At 46.8% G+C, this 27,500-nt stretch overlaps 1 protein-coding gene and 1 long non-coding RNA gene across 3 annotated transcripts in view; one reads left to right on the top strand and one right to left on the bottom strand.

Annotated features, from left to right (window-relative positions):
* The window catches only part of LOC147013406 (uncharacterized), a 53,166-nt gene that overhangs the window by 18,589 nt on the left and 7,077 nt on the right, over nt 1-27,500 (top strand). The window contains exons 1-3 of one of the 2 annotated variants that reach the window (XR_015051329.1): nt 14,842-15,107; nt 15,287-15,359; nt 15,491-15,545. This is a non-coding gene — a long non-coding RNA (uncharacterized LOC147013406). Of the gene's footprint in view, nt 1-14,841; nt 15,108-15,286; nt 15,360-15,490; nt 15,546-27,500 lie in introns of those variants that run through there. The other variant, XR_015051328.1, reaches the window with a different exon arrangement.
* LOC147013405 (uncharacterized) overlaps nt 20,799-27,500 on the bottom strand; it is a 40,360-nt gene continuing 33,658 nt past the window's right edge. Inside the window, exon 2 of the mRNA XM_085855206.1 lies at nt 20,799-23,379. Within this exon, the coding sequence (XP_085711332.1) occupies nt 22,276-23,379 (1,104 nt within the window). The 3' untranslated portion in view covers nt 20,799-22,275. The remainder of the gene's footprint in view (nt 23,380-27,500) is intronic.

Genomic DNA, 27,500 nt, shown 5'->3' with positions numbered 1-27,500 from the left:
AGTGTCTAAGTTGGACCATGGCTGACGTCTGTACCCAGTTTGGTCATGATCACTGAAACTGTGGCTGCTACAGGGTAAACAAACACACAAACAAACAGACAGACAGACACACAGAATGACGCACACAACCGAGTACTGACCAACATAATTGCCAAAATCCGAAGGATTCTGGCAATTAACAAACAGACAGACAGACAAGGGGTGAAAACATAACCTCCGTCCACCGTCGGTGACGGAGGTAACTAACAAGTCGATAGTTCCATAATTATTCTCTGGATCCTTTATTTAACAATGGCGGTACGTTTGCTACTCTCCAATCCGCTGGTAGCTGTTGTGATGCAAATGCATTGTCAAATATATCGGTTAACCCCACGCTTGGTTGTGCCTGTCCTGACTCCATTGAGCTGTTGAAGATATCGTTTAACACCACTGTTGTTATATCGCTGTTGAAGATATCTGCCACCTCCCTGGTGATACTCTTGGATGTACAGGTAGTGAACAAACAAATGGAAAAACTAATGCAAAGTCACTTAATAGTGTGTTGGGCCACCACTTGCGGCCAGTATGGCCTCTACGTGCCGTAGCATAAAGTCCACCAGCGTCTGGAATTCTGTAGGAGGAATGCGGCCCCATTCCTCCACGAGAAAGTCGATCAACTCATACCTGTTTGATGGAGGTGAAAAACGCTGTCTCAGGCGTCGTTCCAGAATATCCCATAAATGCTCGATTGGGTTCAGATCTGGTGACTGTATGAAGGCCATGACATATGGACAACATCAGTGTCATGCTCATCAAACCATTGGGTGACCACATTTGCTCTGTGGATGGGGGCATTGTGGGTGTTTCTGGTCTCAGCCTTTTTTAATTTAAAAAAAGAAGGTGATTTTTTTTTTAAACTTCCGAGCCAGGAATGAAAACAATAATTATAATCAAAGGTAGAAGGGCACTTGGTAGAGCGCATACCTCCCCACACAATGCCTGATCCTATAGAACATTATTAGGCCCGAGAAGATAATATTCCACTGCATGATTACATCCCATTCACTGCTCAAAGCCTCGGACCTGTAATTACACTACATTTTAGACGTATGAGTAGAATACAGGACAACACTTGGGCTGTTACACCTCGTTTTGGCTCCATCTCTCAATGGTGAAGAATCACTTTAAAAATTAAAAAAAAGTTCTCATATCCGGATCTGGATTCGGATCTTCACCAAAATCGAACCAATTGATCCTTGTCTCACATCTAACCTGTCCACCAAGTGTCATCCAAATCCATCCATAACTTTTTGAGATATCGTGCTATATATTTGGTTTTAGCCCTATCAGTCAATGGTGAAGAATCACGAAAAGAATTATCATATCCGAGTCGGGATCTTCACCAAAATATTTTCAATTCTTCCTTGTCACACACCTAACCTGTAAACCAAGTTTCATCCGAATCTGTCCATAACGTTTTGAGATATCGTGCTCACAGACAGACGGGGGTGAAAACATAACCTCCATCCACCTACGGTGGATGGAGGTAACAAGTCAACAACAATCAATCAAAACAAGCAAATAACAAAAAGAAAACAAGAGTCCAGCCATCTATCTATAATTCCAGCAATCTGTGTGTGTGTGTGTGTGTGTGTGTGTGTGTGTGTGTGTGTGTGTGTGTCTGTGTGTGTGTCTGTGTGTGTGTGTCTGTGTGTGTGTGTCTGTGTGTGTGTGTCTGTGTGTGTGTGTCTGTGTGTGTGTGTGTGTGTCTGTGTGTGTGTGTGTGTGTGTGTGTGTGTGTGTGTGTGTGTGTGTGTCTGTGACTGCTGTTTCTCGACAACCGCTGGTCCGATCTAATTGAAACTTGCCAGGTATATTGCTGGGGACCTGAGGACGTGCCTTTTCAAGGTTTGATATTAATCGGACAAGTGCTTCCTAAGTTATGGCCATTTATTTACCAACCAATGACAGGAACCGTTGCTGCGGCCATTTTTTTTATCAACCAATGACAGGAAGCGTTGCTGTGGCCATTTTTTATCAACCAATGACAGGAAGCGTTGCTGCGTAGCTGTAGTCGATGGGGAAGAGAAACTCAGCCGCGTTCGCCATTACGGGTTCTTCTCTTCTCTTCTCTTCTCTTCTCTTCTCTTCTCTTCTCTTCTCTTCTCTTCTCTTCTCTTCTCTTCTCTTCGTGTTTTTCCTTGCGAAAAGGCAAAATACGTTGGCGCTAATTGAATAATTGGCCATTAAAAGCCTCCGTATTCTTGCCCTGGACGAGGAAACAAAGAAGAAGCGCCGTTTCCTCAGCGATGTTGCTTATGAAGAGGTGCTAACGAGATAAAGGTGGTTACAATGTACATGGAGCCGATTTTTATTATTATTTATTTATTGAAGAAAAATTGTTCCAAAAATAATTTATCAAAAAAAGTGCACAACTTTTTGTTTCCAATTGTCAAAACGCTGTGGCCTTTGGAAGTGTTAAGGAATTCAGCTCTACTCAACACGCTTGCCAACGAAATACATCTCAATTTGGTGGTAAAAACGATTCACAACGACGGGTTTCCTTACTCATTGCTCTGCAGTCTGTATTCAACCCCTTCATTTGTCATCTCATTGACCTCATTTCATCTATCTATAATTCCAGCAATGTGTGTGTGTGTGTGTCTGTGTGTGTTTCTGTGTGTCTGTGACCGCTGTTTCCCGACAACCACTGGTCCGATGTAATTGAAACTTGCCAGGTATATTGCTGGGGCCCTGAGTATGTGCCTTTTCAAGATTTGATATTAATCGGACAAGTGATTCCCAAGTTATGGCCATTTATTTACCAACCAATCACAGGACACGTTGCTGCGTGGGCGTGGCTGTGTAGGCTGGTGCACAGCCGGCCGACGATGACGTCACATACCGTGCTGGTTACGATGGGGATCGATCGGTGCCTTAGTTACCGTGGGGTAGGAGTGCCAATGGTAAATGGCAGCGAATGTCATGGCAAGCAAAGACAGGGAGGAAAACTTGATTTTAATTAACTCTGTGTGTAAGTATCACAGCAGTTGTTACTTCAATGCAAGCGATAATTTGTAGAATGATGTGAACATTCCGTACGGGCACGCACTACTTTTGGATAGTGATGACTTACTGTATTCTAATAATTTCTCAATTTCTTATCCGCATTTATAGATAAACACAATGCCCCAATCCAGGCGTCGTTTATGAGAGCGAAGGAATGGCCTGTGTGTTTCTTTGAAAGTTTTTTTTTTTTGCATGTACGGCCACGCACATATGAGCATGCGAGAGCGAAGGAACGGCCTGTGTGGTTGTTGTTTCTGGCACGCGGTTTGAAAGTTTTTTTTTAATTATTTTTTTTGTATGTACGGCCACGCACGTACGGCCACGCGAGAGCGAAGGAACTGCCTGTATGGTTGTTTCTGGCAAGCAGTTTTAAAATATATAATTTTTTTTTTGTTTGCACGTACAGCCACGCACGTACGGGCACGTGAAAGCGAAGGAACGGCTTGTGTGGTTGTTGTTTCTGGCACGCGGTTTGAGTTTTTTTGCGGGGGTGGGGGGGGAGGGTTTGCACGTATGGCCACGCATCTACGGGCATGCACTAGTAAATAATGATTCAAAGAAAATCAAAATAGTAACAAATCAAAATTACCCCAAAGCCAAACTACCGAGCTACTCGGGTATTCCCCATAATATCTGCAGCACCCAGAAGGGGTACAAAAGTGAGGAGTGGGGAGCTTCTCCGAGGGGAGTAAGAGCGGGAGACGAATGTCTGGGGGAACACCCCCCCCCCACATCCCTCTGACGGTCTGGAGTGTCCACTCCCAAATTTACTCCGGTCCTGGATGGGCCGCCTCGTGCATGGAGGGCTCTGTGCCCCACAAGTATCTTTGCCTTGAGTAAATGCCCTGTGGGCCCTTGGCCAGGGGAGCCTTTCCTTTATCTCAGCCTCTCCTCTGGGGTCAGAGAGAGCCTCAACCACTCACTTAACCAGAGACCCAGCTGATCGGGTGGTAATCCACCACACCCAGAACTTGGAAAGCCTTCCAGTGAACTGGAAGAGCACATCAAACCCACGGGCCAAGGAGATGAGGCAGAAAAAATCCTCAGCCTTGAACCTCAGTACATCCAAAAATACCGTCCCACTGAATACCTCACTCACCGGTATGGCTCCATCCTTCACTAAGAGAAAGCAGACACAATTATCGCACCTGCTTGCCATACCCGGGTCCTGGGTGGGGACAACACGAGCAATGTGGGGGGATTGGGGAGAGGAGGGAGGGATGTGGAAGCGGGAGAAGCATGAGGCTCCTTTCCTGAAAGGTACGCAGGACTAACAGTACAAACTCATAAGAAACACAAATAGACAAGATTGGGGGGGGGGGGGGAGAAAAGAGAAATGTGCAGAACAAACACAACAAGGCTAACAAGCCACGAAGAAAGCCGAAAACTCGTCGCTGAGGTCTTCGTCTCCTCATGCAGCCATGCTCGTCATAATTATAGGCAATCAAGCCAGTGCCAACATTTTTATACATGATCCTAAGCATGCTGGGATGTTATTTGCTTACTTAACGCATGGACCACACCTCTGTGGAAGCTGTTGCTTGGCGTCCCTCATTTACCAAGGTTTTTTAATTCCTTTTGTGCACTACTGTATATTATCTGGACCCGGAGCTTTATCCTCTCTTAGCTTTCCTCATTGTTTATTCACTCCCTGCAATCCTACCTGGAACTCCTCCAAAAGCCCTTCCTTATTTCCTAGGTTCTCTCCTCTACTGTTCATTCCCCTGATTCTTAGCCCCTGTTGGACTTAGTTTGAAACAGGAGCTTATGGATTTGGTCTCAATTTTCGTGTCTGTGCGTGCTGGCGTGTTTGCATACATCCGCAACCACATCTTACTGATTTTATTCGGTACAGACCGATTTTATTCGTACTTGGTCCAAAGACAACACAAGATTTTGTTTCGCGATGCGATCAAAGATGGTCGACTGGCGGCCATTTTAGTTGTAAAAAAATATCGGTGTAGTGTCATGATAGTGGTGCTTCGAAGGCAGACACGAGCGGGGGGAACAGTCCAACCCGGCTTTGTTGCACGAGCGGGAGCGTGAGCGTACGTTGCCCGTAACTCCCCTTTTATTACGTACTCGATGCACTCTACAAGCCACAACGACTACAGCAACCACTACGACGCCTCAGGCGGCGCGCACTCCTATATCCCTTGCAAGCACGTGATCACTCTCAACCACTCCTCCACGACGCTCCCCCATATCATGCCCTGCCCCCGCAGGCCCGCCACACCACACTCCTCCCTCCTAAAACCATGATTATTAAATGACTATCATCACAATAAGCATAAGCAGCATAGAATACCATGATATAAAAGCAGATAAGGTACAAAAACGATAATAGCCCCAAAAAGAAAAAAACATAGGTCATCACACCATATAACGTGTCGATGCGAGCGAGTGGAGCTGCAACGGCCAGGTCCCGAAGACTGAGTTGCCCAATGAACCCACAAAAACTCTGACCGCGTTACAGATATCAAGCAGCAAGGCGAGAAGCACAGCATCACTACGCAGCAAAAGCGCCCCCAGGCGGCTCATGCTTACACGCCCTCCGGCGAGGTCGCGGCGACCTCCCGAGCAAACCTCCCCCGGCACCATCAAACGCCTCCGGCCGACAAGGCGGCACATCTCCCCCAGCCAGACCTGAAGCAGATAAACATTCCGAGGCCGGAAGGCCGCTGTCTGGAAACTGTGGCGCCACTGCCAAACCCGACTGACCTTGGGTGGGGACGCTGAACAGCGCCGTCGGCTGGACGCAACAATCACCCCACAACAACCCACGCACTACAATCAGCCGAGATTCCAACGTATGTCCAAATGGCCTCGGGCGAGAACAGAGAGTCGCGCCCCAGGCGCCAGACACGTCTGACCTTGCCGAAACCAGAGGTGGGGGTAACGCTGAACAGCGAACCAGCCCCGGCTCCGAGTCGATCTCTGAGACCCACACAACAATTAGACGGTAGCAATTCCATACAAACTCAGGCCCGTCATAAATCAATAAGAACATCATCTGTGCAATTGCAAACTCCTTTTTCCGTACAGCGCGTTTTTCCGATAAAATCCCCGCACACGACAAAGCAACAACCCGTGGCAGCGGGAGGCCAATAAAACCTCTTTATTTGCCATGATCGCTCCCAAAGCCTTCACATCACATCCGTTATCACGAAAATCCCATCGATTGATCCCAGCCAAACATATTCTCACACATGAACTGTCGGCATTTATTTCAACAACGTTAAACTGCATCACTTGAGCAATGAAAATCAAATACGCAATGAACAGCAACCCATGAACCACATCACGTGTCCGTCTCCCGGTTGTCGTCGCGACGTTGCGATGACCTGCTTGCCGTCGACAGTCGCGATCAGCGAACTTCTTGAACGCGACGGGCTCGCTGCAACTCCCCGTCGACACCGCCTGAACAACACAGGCGGGCCTTGCATCATGAGCGCAGCCGAAGTGCGAGAGCTCAGCGCGAGAGCTGGCACGGCTCCCGTTGCTCCCGAACCGCAGATCATCGTTGCAGGAAGCAACGAACGGCCGCTCCCGTTGCATCGATGCGGCTCCTGCCGCCAGAACCTCGCCCTCGGGTCTCGAAGGAAGCACCGGTGCACCTGGAGGCACGAACTGGAGATCCAGCTCGAGGTGCGCCAACCAGTCCCGACCCAAAAGGGCGGACCCCTCCCCTCGTACCACAAACAACGAGAGTAGGGCGCTTCGACCCCGGTAGACCACCGAGACGTCTGCCACCGCAAGCGGTGCAATCGCTTCACCGGTGTACGTGCACAGCAACAAGGTCGTCTTGACCAGGCGAACACCGCGAAGACTACGAGCCGCCCGCTCGCCCATGACCGACACTGCAGCCCCGGTGTCAACGTAAAACACGGTCGGCTCGCCATTCACCTCGACTTCCACCGCGATTGGTCTTGTCACCTCCGGACCAATCGAAAACAGACTCAACATTGGTTGCATCTCCTGCTCCGGCCCGCCAGCATCGCTATGCCCCGGCTGCAGGCCGCTCCCCAGGTCACTGGGGTCCTCCCGCACCTCGCCATCCAAGACCCCAACGGAGGCCCCCACCATCCGACACACACGCTTCAAATGTCCCACCTTGTGACAATGCAAACACACGGTGTTCTTATATGGGCACACTCGTCGCAGGTGCGGACCACCACACCCCCAGCACCCCTGGAAATCCACCTCGCTCCTGGTGTGGCCGTGCTGCGGCGCGCGCCCCCGGCCCGCACCGCCAGACGCGCGCGCGACCTGGGGCACCTGGGTCATCGCGTGGACCCCGGAATCAGCCGACATGCCCCAGCTGGAGCTACTCATTACGTCCTGGCTGGCGATGGCGCGGACATCCGTGAGCGTCTGTTCGACAGCCGACGCAGTCCCGACCGCTGAGTCGAATGTAACGTCGCTCACCCGCAGAATGGCTGCCACCATCTTCGCGTCTCGCAGACCTGAAATAAAACGATCTCTGAGTCACGCCGGACGCTCCTCTGCCATAAACTTGCAAGCCATGGCCGAATGCTTCACCCGTGCCACGAAATCTGCAACGCGCTCCTCCGCACCCTTCGCGAGGTGATCGAACTGGTACCGAGCGAGCTGCAATGACTTCTCTGGCGCCAAGTGGGTCTTCATCTTCTCCACGATATCCTGAAACGATAGCTCGTCATCACTGGGCTTATCTGGAGCTACCAAATCACTCAGCAGCCGGTAGTGCTCCGTTGACAGCGAGGCGAGCAAGATCGACTTGCGTTTGTCTTCATCATCCACATCATTCGCGTGGAAATAGCAGCCCAATTGTTCAGAAAACAATTCGAAGTCATCTCCCACGAAGACGGGCACGCGTCCGTGCGCCATGCCCCGATCTTCTGCCATGCTGGTGAGATGCCCGTGCTGGCGAGCCTCCTGGCTCCGGAGCCTGTGCGCGCGGCGTGCGAACCTGCGATACGCTCCTCGCGATGCGCTCCTCCGGAACCTCGGACCGGCCGGGGTGCGCTGAGTTACTCGCTGCCGATCCGAACCCAACTACCCTGCACACGCCGATCCGAACAGCCTCGTCGCCAAACTGTAGTGTCGTGATAGTGGTGCTTCGAAGGCAGACACGAGCGGGGGGAACAGTCCAACCCGGCTTTGTTGCACGAGCGGGAGCGTGAGCGTACGTTGCCCGTAACTCCCCTTTTATTACGTACTCGATGCACTCTACAAGCCACAACGACTACAGCAACCACTACGACGCCTCAGGCGGCGCGCACTCCTATATCCCTTGCAAGCACGTGATCACTCTCAACCACTCCTCCACGACGCTCTCCCACATCATGCCCTGCCCCCGCAGGCCCGCCACCCCACAATCGGTATCGAACATATCCTCAACCATTTCTCAGACATGCATTTACTAATGTTGTTCAAACTTTGCACCCAGATAACAAATGATGGCTTCCATGTGCGCATCATTTTTTTTCTCAAGATCAAATCCAAGATGGCTGACTGGTGGCCATTTTGTTACTTAAATATTATGTCTCCAACCATTTCTCAGACATGCATGGTCGCATTTTATTCAAACCTGGCACAAGCACTGTACATGATGGCATACACACGCACCTCACTTTATTATGTGATCTTTGATCGAAGATGACCGACTGGTAGACTGGCTGACATTTTAGTCGTAAATATAAACCACGGTATCGAACACGTCCTCATACCATTTCTTGGACATGCATTTACCAATTTTGTTCAAACTTGGCACAACGGATAATGAATGATGGCTTACATATGCATGTCATTTTTTTTCAAGATTAGATCAGAGGGCTGAATGGCGGACATTTTGTTACATAAATGTGTCCCCAACAATTTCTCAGACATCCATGGTCCAATTTTACATACCTGGTGTTGGCTTAATGGTTAGTGTGGCAGGCTTGGGCTCCTAGGTGTTTTGAGTTCAAATTCTGCTTATCCATTCAATTAATACAAGGTGGGGTTGACTCAGACTGTTATCCTGTTGCGAATCTGGAAGCCATGAGCACACAGATATTCAGGTTCCTATAGCTTAGCTATTTTGATAAGTATGTGTTTTCTAGCTAGAATCCATCCCATAGTCTAAGGGGTGAAAAAATGTAAATGTTCTGTGCGTTATTTTAATAGTTAGGATTTTTACACCCCTTATAATAACAACAACACAAGTCGATAATGTTGAAGAAGAAGAATCACCTGCGTCATGTCAGCCCCGCCTACCAAGGCCCTCTTTGTTGAAGATTTTGTGCAAAGTTACAAACCAAGATCTCTGCGTTCCTTGATGAAGGAATGGTTGTGTGCTGCAACCTTGTTTGGAATCCTGGCCTCCATTGTTTGGTGTATGTTGGTAAATCTGCTTCGAAGGAAACGCGGTCTTGAAACAACAACAACAACAACACGCCTTCACCTCGCTTCCTCACACCGACGCCATTGGCAACGTGCGTTCAATCACGTACGTGGGCGGGGTTTCCTCGGCCATCAGAGCTCCTACTCCGCCCCGGAGAGATGGAATGTTCCCCGAGACCAATGAGAGGCAAGACGTCTCAGACATCGACTTTCCCACGAACCCTTGACCAATGGGAGGCGTGAGACACCTCAGCCATCGACTTTCTCACGAACCCTTGACCAATGGGAGGCGTGAGACACCTCAGCCATCCACTTTCCCACGAACCCTTGACCAATGGGATGCGTGAGACACCTCAGCCGTCGACTTTCTCACGAACCCCGGACCAATGGGAGGCGAGACGCCTCAGATGGTGATCCTTCCCACGACACCCCCTCCCGCAGGAGAAATGCCATATAAGAAACGCCAGGGCCTTGGAAAAGAAGGGAAGCGTGAACGTGAGCATCAGGGGTGAACGTCAGCGTAAGGATCAGGGTCGGCTTGGCAGTGATCAGGTTTGAGGTGCCGGAGATCGACTCGTCTGGTCTGGTCGGCTTGGCAGTGATCGGGTTCGAGGTGCCGGAGATCGACTTGTCTGGTCTGGTTGGCTTGGCAGTGATCGGTTCGAGGGGCCGGAGATCGACTCGTCTGGTCTGGTCAGCTTGGCAGTGATCGGATTTGAGGTGCCGGAGATCGACTGGTCTGGTCTGGTCGGCTTGGCAGTGATCGGGTTTGAGGTGCCGGAGGTCGACTGGTCTGGTCTGATCGGCTTGGCAGTGATCGGGTTGAGGTGCCGGAGATCGACTCGTCTGATCTGGTCGGCTTGGCAGTAATCGGGTTCGAGGTGCTTGAGATTGACTCGTCTGGTCTAGTCGGCTTGGCAGTGATCAGGTTTGAGGTGCCGGAGATCGACTTGTCTGGTCTGGTTGGTTTGCCAGTGCCTGGCGTCCGACGCTTTTCCTCTGTCCCTGGTGCTTGGAGTGGCCTCGTGTTGCGGGTTCGAGTCCCGTCGAGCCGGATCGTCGAAGACTACACGAGGTGGACAGGTCCAAGTGCAGGCTCTGGTCTCCAGCTCCCTTTCCTCGAGCTGGAAGACTTCAATAAAGACCATTGGGGTCCACGTGTGTGTGTGTGTGTGTGTGTGTGTGTGTGTGTGTGTGTGTGTGTGTGTGTGTGTGTGGGCCCGTCTATAAGTAAAACTGTTAAGTGCCTTCTACATTATTTGCATTTCATTTCTATTAGTTGTGATAACTCTGCTTCTTACGTGCTCCCCTCCTTCCCCACATATTATAAATAAACCCATGTGTTAAATGTATCGGTTTGTTTTTGTGTTTCTTTTATTGGTTTGACATGCTGCGTGTCGGGAATTAGCCAGGCTGTTGCCGCTGCAAAAGGGACATTTGGACCGAAGAAAGCTCGATGACCATCCGCTCGGGTCGCACACGGTTCGAGTACGCTAGCGACTCGTTCCGTACGAGCATCGTCAAGGGTGAATTTCCCCGGTAGTTGGACGGTGTGAGTACTTAGGTAAATTGGAGTTAGACAAGTGGACCCTACCTCATGCCGTCGAAATATTGGCGAACTTCGGTCCGATAAGGGACCCGTCGGTTCCAGAGTTATCCGGGGTGACGACCTATACATTCCGGGTGATCGGCGGAATCGACCCTGCAGCTCCATCTGGTGGTCGTGCTCGCAGCCGATACCCGGCCCCTCAACAATCCTTCTGAGGTTGGCAAAATGAGTACCAGCTTGCTGGGATGATTGAGCCATTCGAGTATCCTGCATTGGAGTGGTGACCTGTCCAGGATTGTGTCCAATAGCCCAGGAGATTGCTTTGGCAGCAATGCCGCTCTCGACAGAGTATGGTCCCTATGGATGGATGGATGGATGGATGGACGGACGGATGGATGGACGGATGGTCTGATTTTGTTCAAACTTGGCACAAGCTCACTACATGATGGCATACACTCACTTTATTTTGTGATCTGATCAAAGATGGCCAACTTGTAAACTGGCGGCCATTTTAGTTGCAAATAAATATGGGTGACTCCATACTATACAACTTCAACTCCATACAGCAAAATTGCAAAAACAACGGGGGCTGTGACATTTTATGTTTTTTTCCCCTTGTTTACCGTAGCAAATGTTCAGCTCAACAAATGCAAAATGCTTGAGTGAAAAGGAAAGCAAATGCTCTGAAAGTCCAAAGTTGTACCACATAATGGTGCCGAATTATTGCACACGACCATGTGTGTCCATCTCTTAAATTTATCTCATTTGTTCCCTTAATTTTTCATTTACAGCAAAACATTCCATTCCCGAAACAGCTTAAGCACCTTCTCCTCCTAAATTGCTTATTTCACAAGGAAACGGCACTTCAACCATGTTAACGAAGTGTGTTTTGTGGTGGAATGCCTTGTGCTGCGAACAAGATTAGTGACACAAGCTTGCAATGAACCGCAAGATCGCACTAATCAGGACTACTCACGGTCTATAAAGTCATCGTCCTTTGCTCAATGGAGAACTCGCCTTTGTGGGTTGGCACCCCAGCATCAAATCTGTCTCTCCTGGATTGTGTGGATTCTAAAGCTCTCAAAATGATTTGAATCTCCCGTGATGAGACCGAAGCACAAGGTCTGTTCATCTCACACCGCAGGTAGGTCAGTGGCCTGCTTTGCACCGTCTTTCCTCCGGTGTAGCTCCCCCCCTGCTTATTCAGCTTTCCTTTCCTCCCCAGATCATCGAAGGCACGTGTGTTCCTCCAACATAATCTCCTGGTTAAATCCTCAAAATGCAAGCTTATCTCCAATCATTTATTACTCTTTTCTCCCAGTTGTGGATTCATTTACATTCTTTACTCCAGGACTTGAAGCAGTCAGAAAACCACCATCTCATTTGATGCCCCCCCTCAACATTATCCTTGGTCTTTTATACCCCATTAGCCCTATGTAACCCAACCCTCTTACTTGTGCGTTATTGTGCCACCCATTCCCCCCATGCTCTCCCTTTTCCTGTCCGTTCATTCCCTTGCTTGCTACTTCCACCTGTTGCCCCACTTTCAGTACATTACCTGTTTATGCTCTAACCACTCACCTTTCTATGAGCTTACATTTTACATACAAATATTTACATTCCATTCCTTCGGCTATCTAGCTTGACTTGCGATGCACTCGGCAAAGATTGTTTCCATCAATCGTGGGATTACCACTTAGAACCTGAATGAAACCATTATTTGCAATTGCATCATTTGGAATCTCCAGCCAAGAAGGAATTACAAGACTTTTTTTTGTTCAGTGTAATCCCTTAATGTCTCAAGAGATGTTACCATGACTGTTCTGCCAGGTGACCTGGTGACCTTTCCCCTTCAGATTTTCCTGTTTTAGTCTCAAATGATGTGCTCTGTGGACAACGTATGTAAGATTATGATGCTGCAAATGTTGCTGATAAATCATTCTACCTTGACCTTCCAAAAAACAACAACAAAAAACGTTTTTAACCTCGTTTCACACTGGTGTACCTGTGTGTAAAACCGGTGAATGTATAGAAAAAGGACTTTGTACTAAAGTCGGCATTGAAAACATTTACAGATCTATTTTAAAATACTATCAAGCATTTCCTTTTGGCATAACCCTTATATTATAGGCAAATTTCCCCCACTTTCCCCCTTCTTATTCTCCCTGTGCTTCATTCAGCTTGTTCACTAACACGTGTCTTTCTCCCCCTCTCCTTCCATTCGGCTCCAGCTAATACAGGAAGACAGTACAAATTTAACACACAATTCACATTGAAAATGGAAATCCAACAAGTGACTTTGAGGTATGGGAGCATTGCTCAGATCATTGGGCTTTCCAGGCCACCCAATGGTACCAAACTCACAGCGGATTAAGACACTGACAAAGGGGACAACGAGAGGCGACAAAGACATCACAGGTATGGAATCTAGCTGGAGGTGTTGACAGGTCATTACCTACATGCCTGAAAAGCAGAGCAGCCACTGGATTCAACTATTGTGAAGCACATTTCATATCTACATGTCTTTCTGGAGATGGACAAACAGAGGTTTTGAATTAATGGGGTTGTTTCACCAGTGGAGGTTTGTAAAATGAAAATAAGGTTTCACAAGTCGGGGTGGACTTGGCACTTGCTATCCACTTGGCAGAGTCGGTGAAAGACAGAAAACAGAGTGCAGGTGTTTGAAAGACTTGAGAAAAGGAAGGATTAAGAAAAAGATTATCTGCTTGGAGCGAGTGAGCTGCAGGCTTTTTCACTCAATTCAAAAAAAAAAACAACATAAAATGATGATAATGCCCAAGACCTTGTATTCCAGCCACAACAGATGTCAAAACCTTACGTGTAACACAAGAGACGTAAATCATTTCTGACATGCATAAGGTAGCTTAGATTTCTGCCAGCAACATTAAAGGCCTACATTACACATGCCTCACAGATTTCTTTCATGTGCACAAACAGCACCACATTGGTGCTGTTTGTTTCCTCTCCTGCAATGTTCCCATGGAGGCCACCAACCCCTGCTTCTCTCTGCTTTACCGGAAAACTTATGTGATTTCGGAGAGGGTTCATCAAGGTCAGGTGGTAGCTACACATCCCTTTCACTGCAACTATGGAAAACCGAAAACTGGTCTGACATCTGTAACATGACATTCAACCTAGGCAAGTCTTAGATTGTTACGCAGGAAAGATTGTCAGTTGCGATGCATCTATGTTCTTCCTGGACCAACCTCTTAAAGATGGCTGTGTCTTGAGCTTTCGAGGTGCATGTTAAAACCTGGTCTGCCTGGGTCGACCATCCTTCCAAACCAAACCAAACACATTGAGATGCCATTGTTTTCTTGGCATGCCATACAAAGCAATGAGGTATTGCTCCCCACCGTAGCTAGGTGCTCATACATCTCACATTGCACTGCAGGATGAGGTTGAGACAAAGCCTCTGAGTATCATCCATATTTTCTGGACCAATGCAATCCTTTTCTCTTCCAAACTCTCATTGCCATTTCACATAATCCATCACATCTACTTGTCATCTTTTCTCTTTTTGCTTTTCTCACCTGTGCGATATATCCCATTCCTGCCTGTTCCACACAACTATATCACTGTCGTTTAGCTTTGAAACAAGCCTCGATACCTTAATGGAACATAACAAATTCCTCGTGTCAAGGCTTTGAAAATATTGTACACTTGCGGTCAGCAGGTTACATCAACTCCTGTGTTCAATGTGGAGCATACAGATGCAGCTATGATTTTCAAAGAAGACAACTTGCCTGTGAAAGCTATGCCAAATGCTACAAAACTCAATTGTAAGAACGGTTTCTGGAAAAGGGGGGGGGGGGGTGAGTGGGATTTCTGTCACCAAGTCTAATTGGGTTCCCACACACAATGCAATCACATGACGTCGACCGCGGTGTCTTGTTTTCGTTGTGGTGACTTTAGACATTCCAGTGAAAGGAAATGCAGTGTTGAAGACATGCTTAAACTAGTTCTTGTAATAGTTGATTGGCAGAAAGCCAACATGGTGGTGAATTGGTTTACGTTGCAGCACACCCACTATTTGCAATTGATGTTCGTTTCAGAGGAAGGGAATTTTATTGATTTTTCTCGATTATAAACTCATCAATTTCCCTTGGAGCCTACTCTTCAGGTGACGGGCCAAGGTGGTTGGTTAAACAATTCAGCTAAGCTGATTTTCCGGAACGAGAACTCTGTCATGGACCATGTTTGTTGTTGTCTGTGTCGGTACATAATTTTTATCGACTGCCAAACATGTCTGATGATTTGCACGACATTTTGTGTCTTCACATGGCATGTTGTTATCCGCAGCTGTCCCACTGCATATCTACCCGACAGACCGTCTCATCGGACCCTTGTATTATCTTTACCACCTATTCGACAGGTATTTACATCCTCACTGAACTACGTAGTGCTTTAAACTGGCTGTCTTGTCCACTCGATATGAGACTTTCAAACATGACGTGTGAATGCAAACGAGGCCTTTTGTGCCTGTGTGGTGTGTGTGTTTTCAAGGACTCACTTCTGCTAGTCGTGACACTTTCAACCTGCCATTGCGAGCGCGAAATCTGTAAGTCAAATAGACTTTTGATCATATACTGGATTTATAACAGCCCCCACAGAAATATGATTTTTAAAGCTGATTTTCAACTTAGCCTGGGTGTTCACAAGCCCCAGATATGACCTTTGCATCGGTGTTAAGAAGCACAGAAACCAGATGAGGTATCTCCCTCTGGAAAGTCTGCCTGGTACATGTGGCACAAGCTTTGTACATTTTCACATTTTGAAGATGTCCCTTGTTGAAGAGTTGGTAGCCATTACTTTGTTGGTGATGATGCACAGCATTGTCTTTCCAATCGCAAACGTCCATTAAATAAACCGCCAAGCTTCAAAGTCCACTCACTGGCAGCGATGGCTAAGGACTTGGGGTGAATGTGCCCGTCCACAAGTTCTGAACTATTTTGTTGTACAGAGGCACACCCATTTCTCTCAGGTACATTTACAAGTATTTTCAGATTCTTTTCGAAGCTTTGTGAGCCATTTTGGGTCACAATCATTATCTTGCACACTTGATACCTTACATGGCCAAAAGTATGCAGACACAGCTTCTAATTAGTGGATTCAGCTATTTCAGCCACATCCATTGCTGACAGGTGTATAAAATCGAGCACGCAGCCATGCAATCTCCATGGACAAACACTGGCAGTAGAATGAGCCGTACTGAAGAGCTCAGTAACTTTCAACGTGGCACCGTCATAGGATGCCACCTTTCCAACAAGTGAGTTTGTCAAATTTCTGCCCTGCGAGAGCTGCCCCCGTCAACTGTAAGTGCTGTTATTGTGAAGTGGAAACGTCGAGGAGCAACAACAGCTCAGCCGCGAAGTGGTAGACCACGCAAACTCACATAATGGGACCACCGAGTGCTGAAGCACAGTGTGGAAAAATCCTCTGTTGTCAGTTGTAATACTCATTACTGAGTTCCAAACTGATTCTGGAAGCAACGTCAGCACAAACACTGTTCGTTGAAAGCTTCATGAAATGGGTTTCCATGGCCGAGTAGCCGCACACAAGCCTAAGATCACCATGTGCAATGCCAAGCGTCGGCTGGAGTGGTGTACGAGTAACGCTCACTGCATTAGATTCTGAAGGAGTGGAAACTCGTTCTCTGGAGTGATGAATCGTGCTTCACCATCTGGCAGTCTGACGGACGAATATGGGTTTGGCGGATGTCAGGACAACGCAACCTGCCCGAATGCATAGTGCCAACTGTAACATTTGGTGGAGGAGGAATAATGGTCTGGGGCTGTTTTTCATGGTTCGGGTTTGGCCCCTTAGTTCCAGTGAAGGGAAATCTTAACTCTACAGCATACAATGACATTCTTGACGATTCTGTGCTTCCAACTTTGTGGCAACAGTTTGGGGAAGGCCCTTTCCTGTTTCAGCATTACAAATGCCCCAGTGCACAAAGTGAGGTTCATACAGAAATGGTTTGTCAAAATCAGGGTGGAAGAACTTGACTGGCCTGGACAGAGCCCTGACCTCAACCCCATCAAACACCTTTGGGATGAATTGGAACGCCGACTGCGAGCCAGACCAAATCGCCCAACATCAGTGCTCGACCTCACTCATTCTCTTGTGGCTGAATGGAAGCAAATCCACGCAGCAATGTTCCAACCTCGAGTGGAAAGCCTTCCCAGAAATGTGGAGGCTGTTATAGCAGCAGAGGGGGGACCAACTCCATATTTATTAATGACCATGATTTTGGAATGAGATTTTGGACGAGCAGGAGTCCACATACTTTTGGCCATGTAGTGTATGTGTCAGCATGTCCCGGTGCCCGCCGATGCTCGGGGTTTCAGCACATGTTCGCAGAGCAAAGCATTCTTTGGCAGATTGCATCATTTCTAAGATACCTTATTTCATTTTAAAAATCGTTTACGGACATTAAATTCGAGTTGGCTGGTCTCTGGCGAAGACCGAGCCAAAATTCTTTCCTGCTGGTATGTGTGGCTTGCCTCCCTACCCCATAATAACCTCCGGGGCCAAGGAAACTGGTTTTGCGTTTTTGACGGAGCTGAAACATTCTTTATTGTTACAAAGAGTGGCTTTTGCTCGATCTGCCAGATTCTGAGCAGAGCTGTGTTACAGAGTTCACCTTCTAACCATATGGTGGCTATTCTGAAGCTCCCTTCTGGGTAGTTTTTCCTTGTAAATTGTGATGTCATCAAATGGTTAAATTGGAATAACATTTGTTCATTATTTATCCATTTAACATTTAGACACTGACCATAATTAGCCATTATTTTGGATGGGATTTGCAAGTGGTTAACCATTCGTGCTCGTCATAACCCCATTCTCTTGTTACAGCTCAACGTTGTCCCCATTTCCTATGTATTGGTTCAACAGGATAGGCTAATCCCCTCGAATACAGTTTTGTCCTTTTTCCCCATTCTTCTTTGACTCACATGGTAACATTTATCTTGTGGGTAGGCCTGTGAGGCCCACAAAGTCGGAGAGCTTTACAGTTTGGCATATGAGTGCGCTGAGAGTTTATGAGAGTCGAGAGGAGTAATTGGTGATTTTGATGAAAATCTTGGCAAGTGAGACAGCTGGTAGTGCCTTAATTGTTTTGATTTACGATTTTTATGAGACTGGTACAGTCAGCAGCCAATTTTATTTGTTCAAACAAACTAGAATTGGAGCGTTCGCACATTGCAATGGGCCACGTGATCGCTCACGGCTCGAGGTGTACACTGAGAGGACCTGTTGTGCCGATCGTCAATGACGTCACAATAACATGGGTTTGTGACTGGTTAGTGTCTAAATGACAACAGTAAGGGTTACGAAAGTGGGATCTTGTGACTGTGAGAGCGTCCGATTGGATGGCGCAGACGTAGCGCACTGAGAAATCAGAATCAACATGAATCATCGCGATATGTACATTAAAAGACAAGCATCATTGTCTTTTTCCATTCTCTCCACTCTGTAAATGCATTTGCCCAGCTTTATCCCCAGAGTACTGTATTTGTCTCTTCGTTTGTTTTCTTCCTTTAAAATCCACATCTGTGCATTACTCGCCGCCGATTTATTTACATCTCCCCCTGAACTTCAAAAAACCCCATTGAATCCAAAGAAGGCCAAATATTAAATCATCACGTGTTTTGCAAGTGACTGAGAAATTTGGTGAAAAGTTCAAAACGTAACATTTTACCAAAACTTCTGGTTGGTTTCGGAGTGCTGGCTCTGCGTGAAGAAAACAGATGAATGAAGGGTCTTGAGGATGGAGATGAGTTGGCTGATAAAGCTGTTGGCCGTATCAACATTGCAGACGATGAAAAATGAACATGTAAGAGAGCAACTTGGGACAAGAAACAACTCTCGTGGAAGAGATTCGAGAGAGAGAGAGAGAGAGATGACTTTGTTGGTTTGGTCAGATGTCGTGAATCGCAACTGCAAGGACATCCCAAACTTCCTGGCACTTGAATTTTTTATATTTTTTTTTCAGGATCTAAGGCACGTACTGGAGTTGCACACACACGCACATCTCACACACACATGCACATACTGCTGAATACACGAGATACGACACAGCCACTGAGCTTGGGGGAAGTGCCGTCGCTTCTCGGGGCTCTCTCTGGGTGCCAGAGACACCACAACAATGTGTCCACTTCTCTCAGCACACTCAGCGGGGCATTTCCTCCTCCCCATGGATTCCAACCTTTGGGGATTGTCCGTTCGCTTTTCTTTTTAAATGCTGAGTGTCAAGAAAGGAAGCAGCACGTACCATTGTACTTCTAACTTCAAAAACATTCAAGTAGGTACACCTGAGGAATTAATTAGGAGACAAAGCGACTCAGCACACCTTACGCAATAAAACCTTCTATGATTCCTCATGAGGTATCTGATAGAATTCTGATTAGAATGTCATAAGAATGTTTAGTAAGTGCTATGTAAACAAGGAATCGCTAGTAATGTTGAGGAGTGAGCAAAGGGAATGGGAGGAGGGAAGACGGGCAGATGGGAAAGGGTATCTCAGAGGTTAAGAGCTGATGGACAGAGCTGGAGGGAGGAATTCTGTGAGAACAGAACCTGGAAACTTGGAGGGGGGGAGACGAAGGGGGGAGGGTCAGGGCAGGTGGTTGAAAAATAAGAGATGAGGTGCTGGCGAAACCACAATAGAGTGGAATATGTGTTCTCAGAGCGGGACATGTTGCCACAGTCGTAATTGGTCTCAATCACGCGATCTTTTACCTTTACCAGGGGTGTGTTTACTTACCAAGCAGCTAGCTAGTGTTTGCTAAGCCAGCCTTTCCATATCCACAGTTTTGCATGGAGTGAAAAGTCCGGTGTTAGCTTAACGGTTAAAGTGGATGGCTTAAGATTTTCGGGTCTTGAGTTCGAACCAGTCCCTGTTGTTCCGTTAAATAACACCAGATGGATTGACAGCCTGGCATCCTTCCAGGGTTGGCAAAATGAGTACCAGCTTACTGGAAACAGGGGCACTATCAGCGGCACAACTGTGCTCCATGAACAGGCTGCATACAAAATAACAACAGAGTGCTTGCTCGAGTACTTCAGCCACTTTGGCGAGTACTCTCCGAGGAACTTGGTAACTGAACACACTGCTGCTGGCTCCCTGCTGGTTGTATCAGATGTTTTCATGGAATTTCTTTGCTCCATATCAAATAAGTAGATAACTCTCAAATTAATAAACGTGCCGTCCCGATTAAAGCATGCAAGTATTGAACCTCATTTCGCTAAATCGTGGATGTGTTTGTGTAGTGAACGACATGGCCTATGGCGAGACACGTAACCATCGGATGATTCGACCAGGAAGGGCCAATTGGCTCACAGGTTGAGAGGAACGGCCTTGTAAGGAAGGGACTCAGTTGGTGAGGCACATGTGGCTCATGAGTAAGTGAGGAGCACAGCTTACGAGACTTGCACGAGTAATACAAAGGGGTTTTTGCTTTTAGGAAAGCCTGTGACCATTGGCTGCGGGCTCCGCAAGCTGACCTCGCACCTCCTCTGCTTGAAGTTGTTGTACGCGGCACGCAGCACGCAGCCTCTCATTCTCGGTACATCTCTTCGTATTGTTTTCTTTCTTTTTCCATTTTTGTTTTGCACATAGACAAATGAAAGAGGAGACGGTAAGCTTTTTTTTTTTAATAAATAATGTTGAAAAAGACCTGAAACAAAGTTCTGAAATTTCTCTTGTGCTCATGATCGATCAATTGTCACTTACATAATTGTGCATCATGATGGGGTTGAGTAGGGTGCAGAAGAAGGTTCGAGGTAATCGAATGAAGAGTACAGATTATGAGGGTTGGGGGGGGGGGAAGTGAAGAGAAAGGAAGAGGCAAGGCTGAAAAAAAATTAGGGCTCGTTGGTCAGCATTCCTTCTGTCACTCCTTGGACCCATGGAGAGACACCAGACATATCTCAGACAGCCATTTTAAAGCTTCGGTTGGACACGCGTTGCTCTGTTAAGAAACACTGACTTATCGAGCGAGAAAAAAACAAGAAAAATTAAAAAGTAAAAACATTAGGACCAAGTTTAGCATAACACTTTAGACCACAACCAAACTAGAGAGTCACACAAAACATATCAAACAAATACACATACCAACAAAGCCAAAACACCTGTATTCTGGCCATACAAGAACCGTTCACTATTGCTGCTGCCACGAATCAACCACCAAACCAAAATCAATCTTGAGAATGCAAGTGGTTTGGTGCAGGCCCATCTACATACTGTTTGACACCACATTGCATGAGGGGTTACTCTAAGCAAATGCTAATCCAACACGTCACAGGGATGTGGGACTGCATTAGCCAATCAATGGAAAGAGAACCAGATGGAAGAAATGCTTAAAACCAAAACACGGTTCACAGAGAAGGGATAAAGACAACAACTCCGAAGAGGCAATGTGCGAGGCAGCATTTTAGGCATCGGACTTGGGCTCGTGTTTCTAAGCCGAAAGGTTTCATCGGCGATGCGGAATATCACGGAGGAAGGCGACAGGGAGTCGGGATGGATGGGAATTCTTTTTCTTCTTCTTCTTCTACCTCTTCACCTTCTTCTTCTTCTTCTTCTTCTTCTTCATATTTTTGGATGCTGCACATGACTGCGAGGAGCATCGTTTGCTGGGGGTGCTGCTGATGCAGTGCCCCCTGTTGGTTAGAACATGAATTTGTCAAGTGGCCAGGGTGCCAGTGATGGCTCGCCTGCTCTTCGCGAAGGACACCGTGGGATCTTTAACGTCCACCAAGTCATGGTGGCGAATAGGACGTCCGGTCTAACGTCCACCCGAGGTACGACACACACATTGATGCGTGTCGCCCTGCCTGCAAGAAACTAGGACGACGGTTTCCAGCTGGGCGGGGATTCGAATGGGGATGTAAGAGGAACATAAATGAGAGGGGAGAATGGGGTTACAATGTTGGCAAATCAGATTGTCTATGATCCTCTTGGGTTACAGGAAAAGGACTTTTAACAACAAATACATGTCAATAAACACAGTCAGGGTAAGGATTAAGACCTGAGGCAACAATTAAAACCCTGCTTTCTGCAAATATACAAACGTATAAAAAATTAATTTCATATTTATAATATTCTCTTTGCGTAGTTCCAAATAGATGTCTTTCAGATACCGAATATGTACAGGAGGAGTGAATGTAAACCTTGGATGAGGTGTACGACTAACAGTCATTGGGGTGTGTTCTTGAGGTCCTGGAGTAGGAGTCATGCACATGGTGGTCCTCTGTTCCTGATCATGAGAGTTTCCGGTTCGCAAACTCTAACTCCGGCTTCCGCGGTGTGTTAGGGCACACACACATGCTGTATCAATCCGTATCCAGCGTAGGCCGAGGTTGCGCCCATTCTTCCTTGTAAGAGCTTGGACATATGACTGGCTAGTTCGACACTCGGAGAACCAGTTCACTCGGTCGATTCCTCGGCAGCCTATCCCACCAGCACCCTGGGACTGCTGACATTTCGTCTCGTAGAAGTATTGTCTTAAAGTGGACCCTTCGATGCGAATTTTTCTCAACACACTCACATTCTCTCCCTTGATATCTGCCGCTTCAACCTTATTGACTACCCAGTAACTTTTGCTGTCACAGACAGACAGTGGAATATGATGCAAGGATGAGTGCTGGGCATGGCGCCGCTGCCGGTTGTAAGCTCCTGGTCTCTGTCTTGCTTCAAGTCGTTGGGAGATCTGAGAGCCGGTCTCTCTCGGCCACTCGGTCAATGCATTGTTTGAGCCGAGGTGACGGAGCTGAAGATTTGTCTTTTCAAACCTTTGCGTTACATTCTTGTGAACCTTATCTTGTGGCCACTTTTGTGTAGACTGCTGCTCGTCAGACTTTGGATCTGGAAATCTGGAATCCTGAAACCCAATTGCATTGAGACCTCTCGGGCTGGTAACATTATAGGTCTGATGACTTGCATCGTTCGGCCTCCAGTCACTTGTTTGCTCATCGGCCCTTGGCAATGATGCCCTCGACCATTCCCGAGATCGATCTTCCATGGGTCGTTGATCCTCAGGTAGCCCAGTACTGGAACTCAGATGAAAATCTAGGGGTGGACCTTTGGGCAGTCGTCGGCTTAGGAGAACACGGCCGTGCATTCCGAGACCCAATTTAAAGGTCTGCATTGTCCACACTGTACCTGGGCTTTGTCCAGCATCCACTGGAATAAAATCTTCTTCCGCTTCAGGTTCTTCATTTTGCAAAAGCTTTTCTTTCTTGTAAAATTGATGGGTTACAGGGTTCAAAATCAGGCTTTCAGCGGGGGGCTGCAAAAGCCAAAGAAGCTGGGGGAAGAGTCCCAGCAGAAGCCAGGCAAACAGGAGGCCAAGCAGTAGAGAGGGTAGAACTAGCTTATAGGCCTGTCGAGCCTGTGGGTGAAGAAGAAGAATACAATGCATTCATTAGTTCACACATCATTAAGGCAAAACAACAAAACAACCATTGAAGTTGCTCCCCAAAAAATCTCCTCTGATTCCTCAGGAGATCCGACATACATGTCATGAGAATTTCATTACGATCGCATGATAAATATTTGAAGGCAATGTGAATATGTTACCAAACAATCAGCTTAAAAACTGTAACTTCATGTAAATTTCTATATTCTACAACTTTTACAGTATATTTTATTATTAGAGTTGGGGAGCCCTCCCCCCCCACAAAATTGGTGACTTTTCCAAACTGCCATTTTGTAAGAGCTTTTACTGCTTTTTAATACCCATTTTGTAATTCATGATGACATTATTTTACACGAGCAAATACAACCGGTCGCTTCGCTGACAGGGACAATTAGGGGAGAGAGAGAGAGAGAGAGAGAGAGAGAGAGAGAGAGAGAGAGAGAGAGAGAGAGAGAGAGAGAGAGAGAGAGAGAGAGAGAGAGAGAGAGAGAGAGAGAGAGAGAGAGAGAGAGAGAGAGAGAGAGAGAGAGAGAGAGAGAGAGAGAGAGAGAGACACACGAGAGAGAAAGAGAAAGAGAAAGAGAAAGAGAGAGAGAGACACGAGAGAGAGAGAGAGAGAGAGAGAGAGAGAGAGAGAGAGAGAGAGAGAGAGAGAGAGAGAGAGAGAGAGAGAGAGAGAGAGAGAGAGAGAGAGAGAGAGAGACACGAGAGAGAGAGAGAGACAGAGAGAGAGCGAGAGAGACAGAGAGAGAGAGATGACAGGTGAGGGGTGGAGGTGGTGTTGGCAAAGAGAATGATATGTGACGCTTAATGACCAAACATTCAAACCTCCCCTCACAACAGCAGTACACACGACACAACAGAGTTTGTGAAGTCTCTCTCTATCGAGTGCAGCCTGTGACTGCTGGTTGCATCATTGGTTGGGACGCGGCTATGCCGCTGATGCAGTGTCCCCCTTACCAGTGCATTGGTACTCATTTTGCCGACCTTGGAAGGATGACAGGCTGAGTCAACCTCCTGGTGTATTAATTCAGCAGCCCAACAGGGCTTGAACTCAGGACTCTAGGATCCCAAGCCACCACCTTAACCACTAAGCCAACACCAGGCTAGCTTGTGAAGTATTCTGCTGGCACATCTGCAAAAACTTTAATATCCCAGTTCCAGAAAAATTGTGGGAAAATGAGCCAAAAGCAATCACTGAAAACATTGAAGTTCTGCTCACTCACACATGACTTAATGATCCTATCGGGTGTGAACATTGAAAACAGAGCATTGCGACCAGATATCATACTTAGGGACAAAATAGGAAGAAGAAGGCATTGCTTATTGAAGTGTTTATACCAGTGATTTTGGACTAACGATGCAGAAATCAAGAAAATGACCAAATACCAAGACCTCAAGAATGAAGTGAAAAGATCCTGGAAGCTGAAGAATGCCAAAGTTGTACCAGTGATGACGAAGAACCTCACGGAGATATCAAAAGCCATCCCTGGGAATATTACAACAAACAAACTACAGTTGCAAGCTGTCCTGGGCTCAGGAACGATCCTGAAGAGAGCCCTCGGCACAAAACTGAGGACAGAAAACTTCACATCTTGGTCCATGAATCGTGACCCTTCACCAAAATGAAGGGGAATACTTTGAACCCACCCTGGGAGGACTCCATTCCACATTCTGAAACCCACATTTGTAGATACCAATCAAACACCACACACACACACACACACACACACACACACACACACACACACACACACACACACACACACACACACACACGCACACACGCACACACGCACACACGCACACACGCACACACGTGCTTGGCTGATATCGGCAATTTTTCTGGAATCGGTAGGTTGGAGTCAGTGTGATTAACAACTTCAGTACTTACTGTATACAACCCAGAAACATTGAGCAGCTTTCATCGAAAAATAACGTTTCAGGGAGATGTTCACAAACATTAATCTTTATAAACAGCTGCGTGTGACGAGTAGGAAAAAATTTGGCTCGGTAATTTAGTAAATACGGCAAACGGCTCGGAAATCTGATGTTATTTCACAACAACATACTCAGAATTACGGAGCACGAACCACCTGCTCAGAGTGACAGAGCACGAACCACTCGATCAGTGTGACGAAGCACAAACCACTTGCTCAGAGTGATGGAGCACGAAACACTCGCTCAGAGTGACAAAGCACGAACCACTCGCACTGAATGACGTGGCGTGGCAAAAGCATTTGCAGTGAGTGAACGATTCGCTCAGAATGATGTAGCATGGAACTGTTATCAACAATGGGCACTTGGCAAGTAGCTTAAGTGGTTGCCTGCTCGTCAGTGCATGTGTGACGTGGTACATCGGTTAGGAGTCCGCACAAATATTAAAGGTTTTTTTTTTAAAACGTCCATTTTTCACCAGATTTGCTTTGAGATCCTGTGGAGTACTTCGAGAAACCTCTGGAAATATGGACACAGATCTGGCAGATGCTCTGGATAGGCAGTCCTTCTGGGGGACAGGTCATGAGGTCGAGCAGTGAATGCATTAAATCATATCGCTTAATGAAGCTGGTTAACTTTGGCACGTTCCTCAATTTATCATTCACTCAATATAATTCTCCAAACAGGAGAAAAACATAAGTTTAATGCTTTGGAAATTTAACATTTTCCCGTGTATCTATGGAGAAGGAGGGAACATAGCCTTGCTTGCTTAAAGTAAATAGGTATATCGGCTTAGTTATTTCTTTAAATGATCAGATTTCACGACAGATTTTGACACTTGTTCTGTCCGGACGAAACCCGATCCTCAAAACCAAAATAATATTTAATTTCATACTTTAATTAGTCTGTGAGATTAGATCGTGGAAAATCATATCATATAATGCATGAAATCACTCCAGGCTCCGAATTTGAAAACTATCGTACTGACAAAAGCGATGTATACAGCAATTCATAGCTATGATTAAGAGGCATTCGATAATATGAGTGAGGAAAGTGAAAAAAAAAACTTTATCGAGAAGAAATTGTGCTGGATAAGAAATTCAAAGTCAAGGTACGGTTGAGCAGGCCAAAAAACATGGCGGCTTCAGATCCCGGTGAGGTTACCTCGTATACGCCTTAAGATGCCAAAGGGAGTGGTGACCGAGGATGCGCCTGATGAAGGATATAATTAAATAAGGCCGTTAATTATCTTAAAAGGGGTGCTTTAATTAACCAAAACATCCAATTTTCACTCTTGCACTTCCTTGGAGTTTTCTTAGTATGCTTGTAAAGTTTCAGGCTGCGAGGTTTTCATTGTTTTGGAGTTATGGAGGAGACACACTGACACACTGACATTTATTCGTAAAAATCGATATACTGGATATATATATATATATATATATATATATATATATATATATATATATATATATATATATATATATATATATCTATATATATTGTAGCAGATTCGCGCCCGCCGGCGTGCGAACGGCCACGTAACTCGAATCGCGGAACGTCGCCCACCGGACGGACAATCCCGTCGTGACCCTCTCGGACTAACGCCGGGAACTAGTCACGGGTGGGCCTTTCGGCCTCACCACGATCGTGCCAATCGGCCCCCGCGTGGGATAGGGTTGCTCGCCAAATTCGACAACCCTAAGTACCCACACGGAGGGTAGACCAGGCGATCGCACCTCGCCGCAGGTCGACTTCGGACACGGGCCACTTAAGCGACCCGTTCCATACTATCGGGATAACTGAGCGGTGTTATTCGTCGGCCTCGACGGTTCGATTAATTATCGGGCTTCTTAGCCCACGACCAACCCTTTACGTGAAGCAAGATGGGGATTCAATGAAAGAAACGACGAAGCGAAGCGGGAAAACAGTTCAACAATAAGCACATTTATTTCGCGATGAACGGAAAGCACACATATACAATTCCACCAAAAGCACATGTAAAAGAAGAAGACAAAAAGCAAATGCAACAATGCAGATCTATCCGACTACCGGGCACTCGGCAACACTTATACAATTTTACTTCACAGATGGCGCCGACAACACATATTCCCAAAGCAAAATAAAAGAGAACCACCCTCCAGGATGAGGGGGGTAGG

Source organism: Eptatretus burgeri, chromosome 14 (assembly GCF_056783735.1).
Source record: "Eptatretus burgeri isolate ZD-2024b chromosome 14, Ebu_testis_v1, whole genome shotgun sequence".
NCBI classification, from domain to species: Eukaryota; Metazoa; Chordata; class Myxini; order Myxiniformes; family Myxinidae; genus Eptatretus; species Eptatretus burgeri.
The sequence above is the reverse complement of the archived record's forward strand: the minus strand, read 5'-3'. Positions and strand labels throughout refer to the sequence as shown.